At 41.2% G+C, this 18,080-nt stretch overlaps 1 protein-coding gene across 1 annotated transcript; it reads right to left on the bottom strand.

The window, feature by feature from the left end:
- Positions 1 to 4,276: 4,276 nt before the first annotated feature.
- LOC121343213 (40S ribosomal protein S19-like) lies at positions 4,277 to 5,412 on the bottom strand. The gene has a single exon (XM_041418191.1). It carries the CDS (start codon positions 4,770 to 4,772, stop codon positions 4,398 to 4,400), a length of 375 nt encoding a protein of 124 aa, XP_041274125.1. The 5' UTR covers positions 4,773 to 5,412; the 3' UTR covers positions 4,277 to 4,397.
- Positions 5,413 to 18,080: the final 12,668 nt, after the last annotated feature.

The raw sequence follows: 18,080 nt of genomic DNA, 5'->3' as shown, positions 1-18,080 counted from the left end.
TTTCTTTTTTTTTTTTTTTTTTTTTTTTTTTTTTTTTTTTTTTTTTTTTTTTTTTTTTTTTCATAAGGATAGACTGGAGTGCTAAGTACACAAATTGGAAGTGATCAGAATAATGACAATTGTGGAGCTGAAAATATTATTTTTAAATTCTCTGAGATACCAGCTCATAAGGAGTTCAGTTTGTGTCGCAGTGGAAATCTTGTTACTATGCTTTGACAGACTGCTTTTCTTTAAAATGGATGGAAATAATTTTCACCCTCCAGAAAGCAGAATGTGTGAATGGAAAAACTACCCCTTCAGGACCAATTGCTAAGAAAGAAGAAAGAATGGGACAGCCCTTTGAAAAATTGAATCTGCTTCTGACTTATACAGGAAAATTTACTAGCCGGCAATTTTGAGTCCCTAGCCAGATTTTTAAATATGAATGAAATTCTCAGAATGACACAAAATGTGTCCTTTTATGTGTGTATAAATCAAATGTGTATATCCACTGTTGAGCTTGTTGCACATTGTTCCATTTAAAAACCTATAGTTATTTCAAATTCATTTAATTTCTGAGACTTCCCGATTTACATAATTTGATTTTCTCTTTACTTATCTTGGAAAAAAAAATAAAAAGGCATAGTATACTCAACCAGTAAATTTGAAGCTCTTTTTCTGAACTTTTCACATTAATTTTAACTGGTGTCATGCTTGAAGCATCTTTAAATAATTAGAAGCTTTTATAAATGAAATTTTTGATTGTCACAGAATGAAATTAAGCTGGACACTAGAGATTAGGTAATAAAAAAAAGAAAGGAATAAAAAGCCCAACAATAAACATCTCCTCTTACTAAGGAAATAATGATATAAGACTACAGTACTCATCATCAAGAACACAAGGAACATAAGGGCACTACCTCTACACCAATTTAAGTCCTGGACATGGACATGACCCTTGATATCAACCAGAGAACAAACAGCAACAGCTGCTGATAAATTCTAAGGGACAGATCCCAAAACCTTTGTGCCCTTTATCCCACCATCTCTATTGCTACTCAGTCACGGTATTGACATGCCTCAGTCCATATCTCAGCCAATCACCACTTGCCTTGTGGCTTCTGGATGTCCAGCCCAGGGATATGGATGGGGTAATTCAGGACAAGCAGCTGAATTTTATGCTTAGTTCTCCTTCCAAACCAAGGTACAGGAGAAGGCCGGAATTGTGAACTGAGATCTTGTGTGGATATTTGTAAGAGCCTGAGATAGAGATGCGGGACTCCAGGTGGCTCTTCCAAATGCAGTTTATTACATCCAAGGTGTTACAGCAGTCCAGGGTCGTGGGCGACAGAGCCTGTGCCTACAGCTGTCAGCTGCATCTGCAGGCAGGCCTGGAGACCCCGAGTTTAGGTTACAAATGCATTATATACTTTTCTTTACTGAGCATCTTAATACAATAGAACCAATCTATACCTTAGCTTTTATCTATAGCCTATCACAACTACTATAATTACCATATTCATAGCTCTGTTTTGTAAGGTGGCATGTCTGACTGCCTCCTCATCGGTCAGCAAATCACTAATTATGGTAGAGGTGGCATTCACTTCTTTACTGAGCCAACACCCTAATTTGTTTAACTGTTTCAATGCAATTGCAGAACTTAACTGCAATTGTAATTAACTTAATTGTAACAATTGAATTTCCTGAGTTCCAAGGATGAAACTCACTATCGCAGTTGCTCTCATAATGATGCCCTAAGGAGGATCTTATTTTTCTATTCTTCTTTTTAACTGCTTTTTTGATACTGGGAGCAATTACTGTAAGTTGTCCCAGAGCACAAGGGCCACCGTCTAATTTTGAGGGAATACCCTGCCAAGCCCTGTCTCCACAGATAAGCCAAATTCCTTTAGGAAATCGAATTGGAAGTTTGTTAAGACGATCTGCATAAGGTTCATCATATATAAGAAGCTTAGTTTGATTACACCAAGAAGTCATATTGTTATAAACTGGGTGATAAGGAGTGACATTTAAATGTGGCCCATTTTGTCCTATAAAATGAAACAAATAACAAGTGTCCATAGTTAATGAACCTAAAATTTCTAATTCTTGAAGATCAGATTTATCAACTTTAAAATTATCTATATAAGTTTGGTGTCTTGGGCTGGGAGTTGGGGAAATGTGATGATCATCATATGGCCAATATTTCTCAAAAGTAACATTATCAAAACCTTCTGGGAAAGGCACTCCAACTAAACAAGTTGAAAAAGGTTTATCAGGGCTAGTGTTAGATAAGCAAATGGTGTCAGAGCCTGCAGACTTGGCTAAAGAAACCCAAACATTTGTTTTTGGTTGTGTTACAGGTAAAGCTTCACTGCAAAGATAAAAACAAAAGGTTAAAAGTAACATACACGCGCGCAAATAATAATACAACTCCATTCTCTTCTTAAACCGATTCTGGCAGAAAGTTTTCTCTGGGTGATTCTGCGTAGATCACGTTTGCGTGCCTGTCTCTCGGCTTCCACTCGCAGGATCACTGGCTGGTGCAGAAGCATCCACGGGCTTTGAGGGGTGGTACGGTTTCACGTTTTTTGCTGGAATCCACTTGAGTCCTGTATCTGTAGAAACACACGCAAACCCCTCGCCCCATGTAATAAGCTCAAATTAATAAGCTCAAATGGTCCCTCTATTTTTCCTGACTCTAGATTTTTAATTAAAACTGGAGGGCGTTCCTTCAGTTTTGCTTTGTTGTTGTTCTTGAAATGTCTGTAAATGGGAGGATCTGGCTCTTCTGCAGAGCTATTCAGAAAATTATAAACATACAAAGCCTTATTCAACCTTCTTTGAGGTGTATCTTGGGCTCCCCCCCCTTTTTGTTGATCCAAAATGCGTTTTAGAGTTTGATGTGTTCTTTCTACCATTCCCTGACCTGTAGGAGAATAGGGAATACCAAATGTATGGTGAACACCCCAGTCATTTAAAAATGTGGCCAATTCTTGTGAAGCATATGAAGGACCATTATCAGTTTTAATTTCTTGAGGAACACCTAATGAAGAAAATGCTTGTGAAAAATGCTGGCAAACATGTTTAGCCGTTTCTCCTATATGTACAGACGCAAAAATTGCTTTTGAAAATGTATCAATGGAGACATGGATATTTTTAAATTTACCAAAAGAAGGGTACTTTGTGACATCTGTTTGCCACTTCTGCAGACTTTCCAACCCCCTTGGGTTGGTTGCTCCTGTAGAAGGAATAGGCTGAACAAGCTGGCAGTCAGGGCACGCCCGTACAATGGCTTGTGCCTGCTCTAGGGAGATGTGAAAATCTCGTTTGAGTGCCTGTGCATTTTGGTGAAAAAAGGCATGACTCAATTTAGCTTGTTCAACAATGTTAGGTAAGGTAGCTGCAGGAAGCACAGAAGTGCAATCTTTAATGTCTTCTTCAGTTCCCTCATCACACGCTGCTGATGCCAATGCATCAGCTTGTGCATTCCCTTCTGCCATAAATCCTGGGAGACCAGAGTGAGCTCTAATGTGAGCAACAAAGTAAGGATTAGTTCTGTGTAACAAAATTTGATAAAGACAGGTAAGCCAAAGACACAACGTGTCATTGCTAACATCTTTTAAAACAGACCCTTCAATTCTCTTAACAACATTAGCCACATATGCTGAATCAGTGACTAAGTTAAAGGGTTCTGGGAAGAGCTGAAATGCTCTTACAACTGCAGCCAATTCAACAATCTGAGGAGAACCTTCGACCTTTTGAACATCTTGCTCCCAGGGTTTAGTGTTTTTATTTTGCCATGTAATCACTGCTTTGTGTGTTTGTCCTGACCCATCAGTGAAAAGAGTAACTGCATCTAAAGGTTCTTCACTGATAAGGGGTTTCTCTTTGTAGCATAATTTAGCTTTGATCAGTTTGTGTGCTGGGTAATGATGGAACAAATACCTGGAAAATGTAACAAGGCATACAGCAAATCTTCTGACTTTTGCATGGCCCAATCAAAATAGGATTTAATCATAGGTAAATAGATTATTTCAAATTCGCAACCTGCTATAGAAAGAAGTCTTGCTCTGCCCTTAATGATAATTTGAGAAATCATCTCTAAAGATGTGAAGATCGTCTTTGGTGACCTGTAAGAAAGAAAAACCCATTCAATTATTAACAAAGGATCATTTTGAGAGGAATCCCATTGGAAAATGAGGCCATACTGTCTCAGCGTTTCTCCTAGAACTGCAAGGAAAAAAGGTATATCTGGAACATAGCGATGTGTTTCTCTGTTTTGTAGAGCATCGGCAATTTTCTCCAAAGCCTTGCTAGTTTCAGGAGTAGCAGATCTGGGGGATGATTTTTTGGCTCCCTCAGTGGTTCTTGGTGCCGGTGGCAACCTGCTTGGCCACGAGATGCAGATTTCGCTGCCCCTACGGAGTCAGTTTCTGGCTCTCGTCTTGATCTTTTTCGACCGCCCTGGGTGCCTCGATCACCTGCAGCACCCGGCGGGTCACGGAGCCCGAGCCGCGGCTGAGGTGGCTGGGCCGGACCCCGCGGCGCTGCCGGCTCCCGGGCACCTTGGCCGTGGAGCTCACGCCGGCCCCGCCGCACAGGTACAGGTGCCGGGCTGTGGAGGCTGCTCCTGTGTAAAACCCGTTCTTTTTTGTGACGGGAGATGGGAACCCCCGATCTGGGATTGCCGGGCTGCTGGAAATCTGCTGCTTGTGGGGATTGTTCCGAACCAGGAAGCAGCGCCGGGGAATTCCCGGGGCTTGGTATTTCTTTCTGGGTTGAAAAATCTTCATTCCCGGGGCAAGCCCTGGCGTTATTTTGAAACATTTCTAGTTGGTTTTCGGGGTTTATTTGCTTTGGAGTAAAGCAATTCCCCTCTCTCTTCAAGATATCGTTAGTTTCGTCTGCCTCTCCTACTGCATGGGCAGTTGCTCTTTTCTTCTCCCCCTCCCCCCGTCTCCTGGCGGCTGGAGAGGCCGGCCGGGCCCGCTCGGAGGGACGCGGCTGCGAGGGTGCGGGTGGAACGGGGCTGGGGGAGGGGCGCGGCGGCGGGGGATTCGCGGCGAAGATTTCCACAAGGACTCGGCAAGCGGGGAGAAGTTCCGCTGCTGTTTTGTCGCGCCGAGAGATAGCATTATATAATTTTACCCCCACAGATTCCCAAAAGTCTCTGGTATAGAAGGCTTCAGAGTCAGCATTTGGGATACGAGTTATAGTCCATTTAAAAAGCTCTTTGAGCTCTCGCTTAGGCAAGGATTTTGGACTTGACTTAATTAAATATTTTAAATGCTGATACACATCTCTCCGAGGAACAGACTTATTCTGCCCCATTATTCCCGGTGCTCACCTGCCGTCCAGCTATGCAGCAGGTGCTGAATATGGAGGCTCCGATCCAGGCACTGTCCAGCAGCAACTCCTGTCCGGGCCCCGGTCACCTTCTTTTCAGGTGCCTGATCCGTGCGGCCGCTTCCTACTGAGTTCACCGAGAGGTCTCTTACTGTCAATAAGTCCGAGTTTGCCAACTAAAACGTGGGCGCCAATTGTAAGAGCCTGTGCCTAAGGCTGTCAGCTGCATCTGCAGGCAGGCCTGGAGACCCCGAGTTTAGGTTACAAATGCATTATATACTTTTCTTTACTGAGCATCTTAATACAATAGAACCAATCTATACCTTAGCTTTTATCTATAGCCTATCACAACTACTATAATTACCATATTCATGTTACTATTCTCCAATCACTAAAAGTTAGTACATTACAGTTTAAGCTAGAAGTTGTTTTTCAGTTTTCTTGCAGTGGAAAATTCTGAGACCTTTTTTCTACTTGCAACATTTGCTGACTTGTTTGCCTGTGCTATCTTTCTGCTTGGTAAAAACATCTTCTTGTTTGAGGTGGGTTTATCCTTTGCTCTAAGTCATAAAAAAACCCCTTCTAACTAACATACCCTTTGCCTCCTTGGTTATCCAGTGAGACTGGCTCAGCAATTCTTTTCTTCTATATCAAAATTTACTTCCATCTCTATTCCTTCCTCAGCTTCTACATTCAAAAATCTTTCTGTCAAGCATACATATTTGTGAGACTTTCTTGTCAAACTTTCATCCTTCCCAACAGATATTAAGCAAGGTTTATACTCTCGCACCTGACAGCATGGATGGTGTCCATGGGTTTGTAGTTTAGACAAAGCCAGTGTCCTATACATGTGAGAAAACCTACTAAAATTGAACAGGGCAGCTGTCTGCTCTAAAATGTACTTTATCGGTGTTGAGAAATAACAGAACTGGCTTTAAGCGCATGGCACAGGTACCTTCAGTAGTGAAAACTTGGCATCAGATATTTTAGGGTTGTACAGAACCAGCATGGCTCAGATGGTTGGTGCCCAAATCAGAGCCTCCTACAAAATGCTGCTACCAAAAAAATGCCCAGGAACAAGAGGAAGTTTCCACAGTGTACAACTGAGTTTCCCAGTCTTATAAAAACATTACTTTCCAGCTGCCAGAAAACCTCCATACTGTGAAACAAATTGAAGACTCTTGCTAGTCTTTCAATACATGTAATTTCATCCTCTGTAATTTCATCCTTTTCTGAACCTTAGTCTATTCCTCTGTACATCTGATCTTGGTGGGCTCTACACCTGCCTCCTTCCTTTTGCTGGAAACTGACAGTTGAAGGAAGCAAGTCTCACATCCAGTATGAAATGTATCTACTGAAAAAAAAAAAAATCATCTTTGATTCAAAGGAACAGCTAAGCAGTTGTTAAGAAAACTAAGATGTAGCACTGTGGCAAGAGTATTCAGAAAATTCAGAAATACAAAACTGCTCAGAGCCCTACCTTCTCCCTGTGGCAGATCTGACATTTGTGTGCATTGCTAACTTGAACTGACAAATTGCTCAGTATTTTCCATTAACATTCCTGCTGGCTTGTGTTGTAAGTAGGGAGATAACACATTTCAGCTGAGCTGGAGATAATGCTAGAAAGCAAACTGCCTCAGCTGTCTACCAAATTACTGACAAACATCTGATTGGTATCCAGTTGTCTCAACCACTGGTGGAGGGTGGAAGGTAGGATGGCTGCACAGAACAAAGCTAGAGAAAAGCAATGCTTTGCCTTCCTCATCTCAAGCAGTGGTTTCTGAATAAGAATCAGGAAACCCACAAGTATTGTTCCCTTTCTATTGTCCAGGAGAAAACCTTTCCTCAAAGAAAAATTTGACCAGAAAATGGTTCAGGGGTGAAGAGCTCTGGATTGGTGTCTTAGGCTTCTGCAGCCCCTTGGGCTTTGATGAGATGGAAGCAAAATTCCTCAAGGTGCAAGAGGGACTGACACAAGAATTCAGGAAGTAGACATGGTTGATGAAAAGAACTGTTAGGTCCAGTATGACGATAAAGAAGCAGACTGTTAGAAGTTGTTAAGGAGGCTGTATACTGTTTGGCATTCATTGCTGGGTACACAATGAGCAGATGTGTTTGCGAGAGTTAAATATGCAGTGGCAAGCATCACAAATATTCCTCTCTGTTTCTGTCCAATCACATGCTTACTCAGACACACACCTAAAGGTGTGGTGTCCCAACAGGGCAATGCAAAGTGAAACCTGGCTTAAATAACCAGGCCTTTAAAAAGTCCAATTTGTCAGAGGAGGTCTTGATGATTTTTAGTCTTTATTATTTGGCATACTACAAAATAACATTCCCAAATCCCTCTTGTCTCTGAGCCACCTTTATTGTAGCCACGCAACAAAGGAAACAGAAGGTGCCTCTGGGCAAGGATGTGGCCAACCTGTTTTCCAGTGTGACTACTGAGAATGGTGGTGCTGACAGGGTGAGAAAGGAGAGAGAAGTGCCTGTAATCTGTTTTTCTAGGGTATGTGCAGGCAATGAAGCAGGATGGAGAAGATCTGTGGGGGACTTCTCTTGGGGAAGGGCTCTCCCAGACAAAAGCAAATATGCAGAGTGCAAACATATGGAATGCCATACCTGTCTTCTGTAGTCCTTTGAGTGTTTTTCCTCTGCTCTTTTATTTTCAACAAGCATCTGCATTGAATATCTGTCTTCTGAAAACCAATGTCAACAATGTATGCTGTGCCCTATCTTGGCTTCCATGGGAAAGCACGAGAGATGTCAGCGGTGGATTGGAGGATGAAACTTGTGCTATACACCAGGCTGTGAAGGTTTCCCTTCCCTGGTCTGGCTCTGGTCAGCCCTGTTCTTTCTGGATGACAGCAAGCCAGAGAAACACATGATCTCCAGAGGGAACAGCAAGGTAAGCTTGCTCCCATCTTGTATAAAAGTAAGGTACATTGGGTGAAGCCCTAATAGCAAACTGATCTTCCTCCATAGATCCCACTCTGTCTGAACAAGTTCACTTTGCTGCAGCTAAAAATGATGTTGCTTATACATCCCCATTACACTAGTGAAGTGAGGCACACATCTGTTACCTGGAGTCTCTTGCCTTCTGGGGTAAATTGTAACTATGTCTGGATTTCTGAGAGTTTTTCTGTGGCTTTACATGCTGATGGCAGAAGACTGGGCATGAGTTGTGAATAGAAAGGCACAGAATCTTCTTTTGCAACTTCAAAATAATCTTTACTAAGCATTTATTCATAGACTCATAGAATTGTTAAGGTTGGAAAAGGCCTCTAAGATAATCAAATCCAACTGCCAACTCAGCACTGCCACATCCACCACTAAACTATGTCCCCAGGTGCCACATCCACCTTTTGAATGCTCGCAGGGATGGTAATTCCACCAGTTCCCTGAGCTGCATATTCCAATGCCTTTCACCTTTTCAGTGAAGGAATTTTTTCTAGTATCCAATTTAAACTTCCCCTGGCACAACTTGAGACCATTTTCTCTTGTCCTGTTGTTGGTTACCTGAGAGAAGAGGCCAACGCCCACCTGGCTACAACCCCCTTTCAGGTGGTTGTAGAGAGCGATAAGGTCACCCCTGAGCTTCCATTTCTCCAGGCCAAACACCCCCAGTTCCCTCAGCCACTCCTCACAGGACATGTGCTCCAGACCCTTCCCCAGCCCCACTGCCCTTCTCTGGACACACTCCAGCACCTCAGTGTCCTTCTTGTAGTGAGGGCCTCAAAACTCAATGCAGAACTTGATGTGTGGCCTCTCCACTGCTGAGTACAGGGGGACAATCCCTGCCCTGGTCCTGCTGACCACTCTGTTGCTGGTCCCAGCCAGGATGCCGCTGGATTTCTTGGCTGGGATCTCTGCCAACTGATGCTCATCTGGCTATTGACTGGGAAGTTGGCAAAGCAAAGCTACAGGAAGAACGGTTTACATTTACTATAACCCTCAGAAAGAAAGCTACCATCAAGATAAACATTCCAGTCCTACCTAGATATGCTGCATGGCACCTGGACTTTGAGGTAACTCTCAGCCACACTGAGGGTGGGAGCAATGGAATTGATTAGAGAAAGAGGAGGGGACACAACCACAGCTATTGTTCACACACTGTGAAGTCAGGGAGAAGCGTGGATCTGTTGTCTAGATCCAGACTCTGCAAAATACTTCTCTGTCTCACAAATTATGTGCCTTTTTGGAATCTTTAGATAAATTAAATACAAGCTGATCATGATTTAGAAACTCAGAGGATGTCCAAAAATGAGAAAGAAGCTAACACAGGCATTTTAGAACCTCACAGAAGCCTAGGAAAAATCATCCCCCAGAAATAAGACATGAACTGAAAGAGCTGGTTCACTGAATGGTGACATTGCTCTTGCTGTGATAGTCAAAAGGTAGGTAAGGCAAAATTTCTAGCATCTTTTATTAGGCCAGATAATATACTTGGAAAAATAGATAAGCCTTACGCATACAGCTTCTAGCCTCTCTTACAAATAATATCTTCTATTAGACTGCTTTTTGGAGACCCACACTTCTCTGGCTTATCTCCTCTTAGAAAAGAGTTGGATGGGATTTTCAAGGATGTCTCAAACACATTAGATACCTCTGTGTGGGTAACTGAACCTAAAAATATTTTTAAGATGAAGAAACTTGGCTTTGACTCACAAATTCTTCCTTAGTTTATATGAAATTAAAATTATCTTCTTCTACACTGTTCTGAAGGCATTTCAAAATCTTTTAATAGTGGTTTTAATATGATGTAACATGTTCTTATCTTAATTCCAAAACAGAAATTATTGTATTTTTATACATAATCCTAAATTTTAGTAGCTGCTTTCAGTCTTGCCTTCATATGATTTCTGCAGAATAAGGAGATTATGAGCAATTTCAATCTTGGACTCACATCTAGTGTTCTCTCTCCAAATTCACAGACTGTGGAATCTGTGCCATCCAAAACATCTAAATATGTAATCCAGGCCAATGCATTTCTCATCTGCTGTCATTCTTTATAAGCAATCAGTGAGTTGATTTCCTAGGCATAGGCTGTGGGAAACTGTGATAATTCTGAGGATACTTTGTTTAGCTTCATCATCAAATGCTGTCACAGTAAGGATTTTGATAATTATTAGTGCTTGCAGCTGTGGACAGGCGGAAAAGAAGAGTTTCCCTCCCTTTCCCTATGTTGTCTCCTTATTTTGTTACTGTAATGAAAAACAAAACGATTCCAATGTTATCACAGCAGCTACTTGGCAAAACCATGGAATGCACCCCCACTCTTTAGTGTCTTGAGTACGCACAGCATGTCACTGAGCCCAGGAACTGCCCTACATCATGCATTGAGCCAATGAAACCATGACGGCTGATGTCTTTTTTGTAAAAGTAAGGAGTCAAGAACTTGTTTTTTCTTTTTAAAACACCAGAACAGAGGTTATCTCTAGTGCTATGCTGGACTAACTGGGTCTTTCTCAAAGAGCAAAGTTAGATTATAAACGAGGATACTAAAAGCAGTTCCCATAGGAACATAAGAAAGTAAGAACTCTTACACGCTTTCAAGTAACTGGTATCTGGACACAATCTAACTTCCCACATGTTGTACAGATGTAGGTGAACACATCAGCAGGTGTTCTCAGTACTGCTCCCCACTTGATTAATTTGCTGTCCCTTCTTCTGTATAATATTTGAGACTTCACTAAAAGTCACAAGATTTGTTTGAAAGCAAGAGGTAAGCAGGAAATTAATGGAAGATGCTGTAATTCACTTTTTTTTTTTAATTAAAACCAAACCAGGAATTAAAATCAAATGCTCATGCTTAATTTCTGAAGCACCACCAGGATGCCAGAATTACAATCCAAATGGACACCATCAGAATTACAAGCCAAATGGACACCATCCAGAGCATGACAACTCTTTGCTGACACACCCTGGCCATCAGTAACGTTGCCAAACTGCTCTGAATCTGTGACACAAAAGGAGATTCAATGAATGTAAACTGTCTGATTTTTTTTTTTTTTCTATTGACAAGGGGGTTTTTTGCTGCTACAATCCACTTTTTGTACTCTTCCAAATTCATAGCAGGTAAGTGAATTTCAAATTAGTTTTTATAGTATTTTTAGCAAGCAGTTTTGTCTGACTTTGCACCAGGTAATGAAGTTCACTTTAACACCACATATTTTCATGTTGTTGAAAAATTATTATAAATAATAATTTATAATAACGCGTAATAACACGTGCAGCTAGTGAGTGTGGTTGTTTTTGTAACTAGATACCATAAAGGAGAATTTCAGAGGTAGATATTTTACAAGTGATATTTTAAAAAATGAATACTTAATTTTAAGTAGGCATCTCTAAAGGAAGTACACTCCTGCTCTCTCTCCGAATATGACATTTGCACAATATTTTGGACTTGTTTTTGTTATTTTTTTGTTCTGGGAGAAGCAATTCTTAGTTTACAGTAGAATTCTAATCAGCAAATTGTGATACAGTGTGTTTTCTGGAAATGATGGTATTTTTTCCTGATTTATTTATTCAGAAAATTATTATTTTATTTAATAAAATAGTTTTACTTAGGCTGAACTGTACTAATAACAAAATATTGTTATTAGTACAAATTATGAGGTCTGCTTAGACATCACTGGGGAAAGAGTATATGAGTAAACTTCACAACATTTTTTTTTTCTGGACTGTTTTTCTATAACAATAGGTGCCTTGGCTGGTCTGTTTTGAAGGCAGAGATATTGAAAAAGCTGCAAGTTTGATCAGATAAGTGGTTAAATCTAGATGGACTAATATGGCTATGACAATCACTTTACAGGCTTTAACTGTGATCTACAAATTTAAAAGATTAGAACTGATTAGAAATTCAGCAAGAACCAGAGCTAAGAGATGTTCAACAAAGCAAAGTATACTCTAGTTTTTCTCAGTGGTTTTATCCAGCAATTCATTCCCCATAGGCACTTTTTTTTCCCTCTGTAGAAAGACCAGAGCAGTACGCCTCAAAGAGCAGTGTAGTAGTAGGCAGTAGTAGTGACAGGAAGACACAGTACTACATAGCTTTTCAAGCCATATGCTCTTTCTGTGGTACACAGACATACTTCTGAAAACATTGGTTTCAGCACACAGCAACCATAGTGCTTGTTCAGTCTGCAAATGCTTAAAATGTAAAGATTTCTGGAAAACACAAAGTAGATGACTGATAAGTTACACTTAAGATATATCTGGTTTTACTTTTGTCAAGTCAAAACCGCCACATTTTGACACGTGTTTTAACAGCATTCCTGGCCGCTGTCGAGCAGGTGTGTATACCTGCTTGCTTAACAAAAGCACAAAAATTGTTTCCCAGCAGTAAGCGTGCCCAGCCCAAGCTCGCTGTGCAGCCGTGCGGCACCACCAGGGATGCCCTGGGGGAGCAGCCCCGGCGCAGGAGGGGCGGCCGGGCAGGGGGCGGACCGCGGGGCGCTGGGTGTCCGCTGTGCCAGGCGCTGGGTGCAAATCCCGGGGCGCTGGGTGGGATCACTGGGTGCGGATCGCGGGGCTCTGGGTGCCCGCTGTGCCGGCGCTCGGGATGCGGCACCGCCCCGGCGCGGGCGGAGTTTGAGGGGCTGCGCCGGGAGCCGCGGGCGGGATCGGGACGAGATGCGCCTCGCTCATATTCTTTAACTTAGCAAAACCATCACTTTCCCACCCGTCTCGAAGCTGGATGTCCTCGCAGCCCGCCGGGAAGGGGTGAAGGAGAAGGATGTGAGCGGACGGGGCCAGCCCGCCGCCTCCATCCCGCTCAGCGTGGGCGCCCTGCGGCTCCTCGGAGCGGGGAGCGGGCGGTCCGCTCCCGCCTGCCGCAGCCACCGCCGGGAGGGCTGCCCGGTACCGGGGCTCCTGGTGCCGCCGCTCGGGACGCGTTTGCTGCAGGCTTGGGTGGCTGTTTTGCCTTTAGATTGCTGTGGATGAAAGATACAGGTGGGTTTTCCTTCCAGCGTGCTGTGCCACCCTCCCCTCCGCTCCCAAAGAAGTGTAAAAAAGTTTGTGAAGGAAGGGGAATTTGGCTGGGGAGGCTTTTGCTTGGTGCAGTGTTCAGAAGCCTGAGATGAGCCCGGGCATTCAGGAGGTGCTTTCAGTCCTCGCTGCCGCCGCGGTCCCGGCCCGGGCTCTGCGACGCTTCTGATGGCTTCAGCCCTCTCAGGGTTGGGTCTGTCTCATCTACTCGCACCACAGATTTTTCTGTGCATAAATTTCCTCTTTGTACATAAGAGGTGTTGCCTTGACTTTCAATATACTAGGTGAAAGTAGCTTCTTTTTCAAAAGCATGGGTTTGCCACACTTATATTTTCCCTTGAGTAAATAGTGCAACATTCAAACGTGTGAGCTTCATCACGTGTTCTGTACTTAGGTTGTTCTCATTTCCATGTTTGTGTGTGTCATGAACGTGAACTGCTGAAAGTAAGTCTGCTGATCTGCATACACGAGATTCTTCCACAGACAGGAGGCTTTGGGAGCTGGGAGATACCCAGACTTCTGAACCATAGAACCTCCTCTTAGTCTTCTAATTTAGCTCTAAAGATCTCTCTGGATGTCTTGAAATCTTGCAGTGTGGCTTGGAGCATGGAAAAATAGTCCAGAACAGATGGGAATTCTGACTTTACTGTTGAGAAGTCCCACGAAGACCACCATCTTTCAGCTGTGTTTCAAAATAATTGTTTCAGATGATAACTCTGGTTTTTGATGTTTTCTGTTAAAAATAATTCAGTTTCTCATCTGGAAGATGAGGTTAAATGTATGTCAACTTAAAAATACACAACTGCTGTCATAATTCTTTTAGCATGTCAAAAAAGTGATCCTTCATAAAATTTCATCTGGGATTGTCTTTGAAATGTTATGTAAGGGAGTTGGTTTGGATGTTTTTTGTTTGTTAATTTAAATTTTCATTAGAAATACAAGTCCTTAAATTAAAGGAAACAACTATATCAAAATTGATTTTTATATGAAGAATGAGTTGATTTAGGTTGTGTGGATATGTAAATATAAGAAGGTTTTTTATAGCTCCTTTATATCCCAAGAAAACAATGTTGATATGATGGAAAAGGATAAGTTTGTTTTTTTAGGAATATGAAGTTTGATTTTATTTATCAGCGCCAGCCTGAGCTTGCGCTGGGTGCTCTTTTATGCATTTTCTTCAGGTTTTAAATATTTAAAGTGAATTAAGCATCATCTTTGGCACGTTGCACCATATTGCAAGAGAAGATGGTAAAGAATCTCCCAGCTGGAAACCCGTGAAGCTAATGTGTTCAAAAAGTTATTTGGTAGAAAAGTGAGAAAGGAAATAAACCAGCTTCACTGCTCAGACTAATGCATGGTGTCAAGTGTGAAAAGAAGCCTCTCATTCTCAGTATTAAAGCCTGTGCTCCCAGAAGCAGATCTAACATCTTCTGAAACCTTATTTGTTTCCAACAGACTAGTTCAGAGAAAACACACACAGTGATGTGTGTCTGTGTTGCTGTATCTTTAGACTTTTACTGTCAGAACCAGTTAACAGTTGCAGGATTTAATAGGTGGTGACATTAAACAAACTTTTGGCCCATTTCACCTGGCCATATGTTTTGTATCACTTTGGGTATGTTTTCCATTCCCTGTCAACTCTGACAACTTCAAGGGGACAAACTGGATGCTCATTTATTTGCCTTGGATGGAATCTTAGTTTTTTTTTGTTTTGGGATTTTTAAACATTGTTTGAGAAGCAGAATTTTGGCAATTCTCCAAGCTCCTAGCTTCCTGCTAGGAACTGGGAGGGTTCAGGCTGTCCTTCTAGGTCATGGAGCCCAGGGGAGTGCAGAGTGTCACCTGTAACACAGGGTTTATAGAGTTCCAGAGTAACCTCTATTAAACCAATCTATCTCTCTGGAAGAAAAAAAAAAAAAAAAAAAAAAAAAAAAAAGAAAATCAAGTGAACACAAAAGTATTGAGCACAAAAGCTCATCTACAAGTGTTTTTCAACAATAATGTGTATTATTCAGTTAAATGCTAACATTAAGTAAACTTGGACCCATTCTTCAAGGGATTAGTATGGGAGTTTAGAAGCTTTTTTGAAATCTGGATTTAATTTTTACCTCATCCATAAGTGTAAAAAGCACTTAGCACTTTATACATGAACTTCTAAAAAGAGACTTACTTCCAAATAGCCCAGGTCTTCAGACATCTTCCTCTGTCTCCTAAATTCACCCAAACCTTTTTGAAGCTCATCTTTGTGCATCATGTTTGTCATCTTTTGATATAGAGTAATATAATTTTAAAATGAACTGTCAGAACCTGCTCATCTTGCCTGTGCATTAAGGTATAATTTCCCAACACACACCAGGGCAGAACTTGCCCAGCTAAAGCTGTGTGAGTGATGGTCAGTGGAGAAATTATCTGGATACCAGGCTGGGCCTGTACACCTGATCTGACACCACCACACCTGGTGTGACACTGCTAAATTTCAGTCAGCTGAGTCCCATCCAGGGAGTAAAGGTGTTTTGATAAGCACTATGAAACTCTTGATATGTTTTTAAAAATGCAGGATGACTGTATAATAGACCTACAATTTATTATTTATATTTTGAACTAAATTTTTAATCACGGGATAATTTGTGTTGGAACAGACATTTAAAGGTCATCTAGTATAAACCCTCTGCAATAAGCAAGGACATCTTCAACTCAATCAGGTTGTTCAGAACCCTCTCCAACCTCACCTTGAACACTTCCAGGGATGAGCAGCTAACACCTCTCTGGGCAACCTGTTCCAGTGTTTCATCCCACCTCTTTGTAAAAAAAGTCTTCATTATTGACCCTAAATTGGCCATCCTTTGGTTTTAAACCTTTACCCCTTTGCTACAGGCTCTGATAAGAAGTTTCTCCCCATTTTTCTAAAGTCCCCTTTAAGTACTGAGAGGCTGCAACAAGGTCTCTCCAGAGCTTTCTCTTCTCCAGGCTGAACAGCCCCAACTCTCTCAGCCAGTTTGCATAGTAGAAATGCTCATAAGGGTATTTTTAAAATTTGGGTTTTGTTCCACTCAATTTTCACTCTGTTCTTTTAAACATTATATGCAATTTGGAGTATATTGATGGTTAGACCCAGTTAGTTTCCTTCTATAACCTGCAACCAGAATTGGGTAGGAGAATTTTTTTTTTTTTCAAAATTGTAGGAAGAGGACTTAAAAAGTTCTTTCTCTTAGATATGCTACCTGGGACCATTTCCAGCATAAATACCATGTACTTCCTAAAGGGGGAAGAAAAAATCAGATTGCATCAGTGTTTCAGATTCCCAATGACCAAACAGTAGAAGGTCTGTGAAGTTTACATAATTTGCTTACCAGAAAAAAGCCTTAAGACAGTCTGTATATGTTAGACTTCACAGTCACTGCAGCACTTAGCACAGTTAGTGGAAGTAGAGAAATAGAAAGACAAAATAGTTACTCTAAATGCTTACCATGACACAAAGTTATAAAAGAAAAAAGAAAGCAACCTCTGAACCATCAGTAAACTGAACTCTTAATTTTCCAGTTGTTAAATACATATTTTTCTACAAGACATTTTCCAGACAACAGTTAGGAGTAATATAGGAGATGCTCCATTTTAACATGTGTGCAATCATTTATATATATATATATATATATACATATATATATATATATATATACACAGATATACACACATCTCCATTGTTATGGAAAATTCTGTGCAGAATTTGCCTGCAACCACAGAGAAGGTAGGCTATGTAGTTGTGAATCCACAGTAAACACTATTGTTTCACAAAACACACAAGCAATGTATTCACTGTGTATGGATAAAATTTACACCTGTGATAGGAGAGATGTGAGGATTTGGTTGTCTGGCTGCTTTGTAAATAATAAAGGAAGACATCTATTCACTGGTAAATGTGGGAGGAGAGATATTATTGTCACAGATCTGCAAACCTTTGTGTGCACATGAGAGCTTGAGGGACTGCATTTGATTTTTTTTCTTTCTGGGTAAAGAAATACCTTCTCCTAAATTTGTTATCATTTTAATTAAGGTCAAGCCAAAAATGAAACTTCACTTGGTGTACATTGACTTAATGGGGAGGAAGACACATTTCTTCCTCTGGGAAGCTGATGCAAAATAGGTGTTTTGCCATGAAGAACTTTGCTAGGAAGGTGCAAACAACCTCCATGCTTAATTGTGAGCTAGGGAAAAATTTCTTAAAACATCCAAGGAAATGTAAACAAACTGATATTTTTTAAAAAAATCAGAGTAAAAACTGAAAAGAATGAGAGATATTTGTTACAAAACAGGAGGAACTGTTAATAAATTATGTACCTATTTTTTGGTTTTTGTGTGGAAAGAGCTATTTGGTTTTAACCATATGTTTTTTTCTGTGTTTAGACACTCACTGTCAGAAGAGAGGAGGGTAGCTGTCATTGGTAGGGCCGTCTATCTGCTCTGAAGGAGGATACCATGCTGAAACATCATTTTAAGACACCTTCCATTCTGAACATCAAAAAAGATCATCTAATATTATCCTAGGTTTAAACAAGAAAGATGAATTTGAGGTGATTGTTCACTTGGTTCTGTTGCCCTGGAGTTACTGCAGAACAGACCCCTGGAAGGACACAGTGCAGGAAAACAGTCCTGTGCTGCAATACTGTGTTTCACCTGCATAACCATCTAAGAGATATCTCATCTGAGAAAAGATCACAAGGCTCCTGAGAGGATTTAATCTGTGATGGAATGATTTCTGGGAAACT

The sequence above is a fragment of the Onychostruthus taczanowskii genome, unplaced genomic scaffold (genome assembly GCF_017590055.1).
Source record: "Onychostruthus taczanowskii isolate IOZ18803 unplaced genomic scaffold, ASM1759005v1 scaffold58, whole genome shotgun sequence".
Lineage (NCBI taxonomy): Eukaryota > Metazoa > Chordata > Aves > Passeriformes > Passeridae > Onychostruthus > Onychostruthus taczanowskii.
The sequence above is the reverse complement of the archived record's forward strand: the minus strand, read 5'-3'. Positions and strand labels throughout refer to the sequence as shown.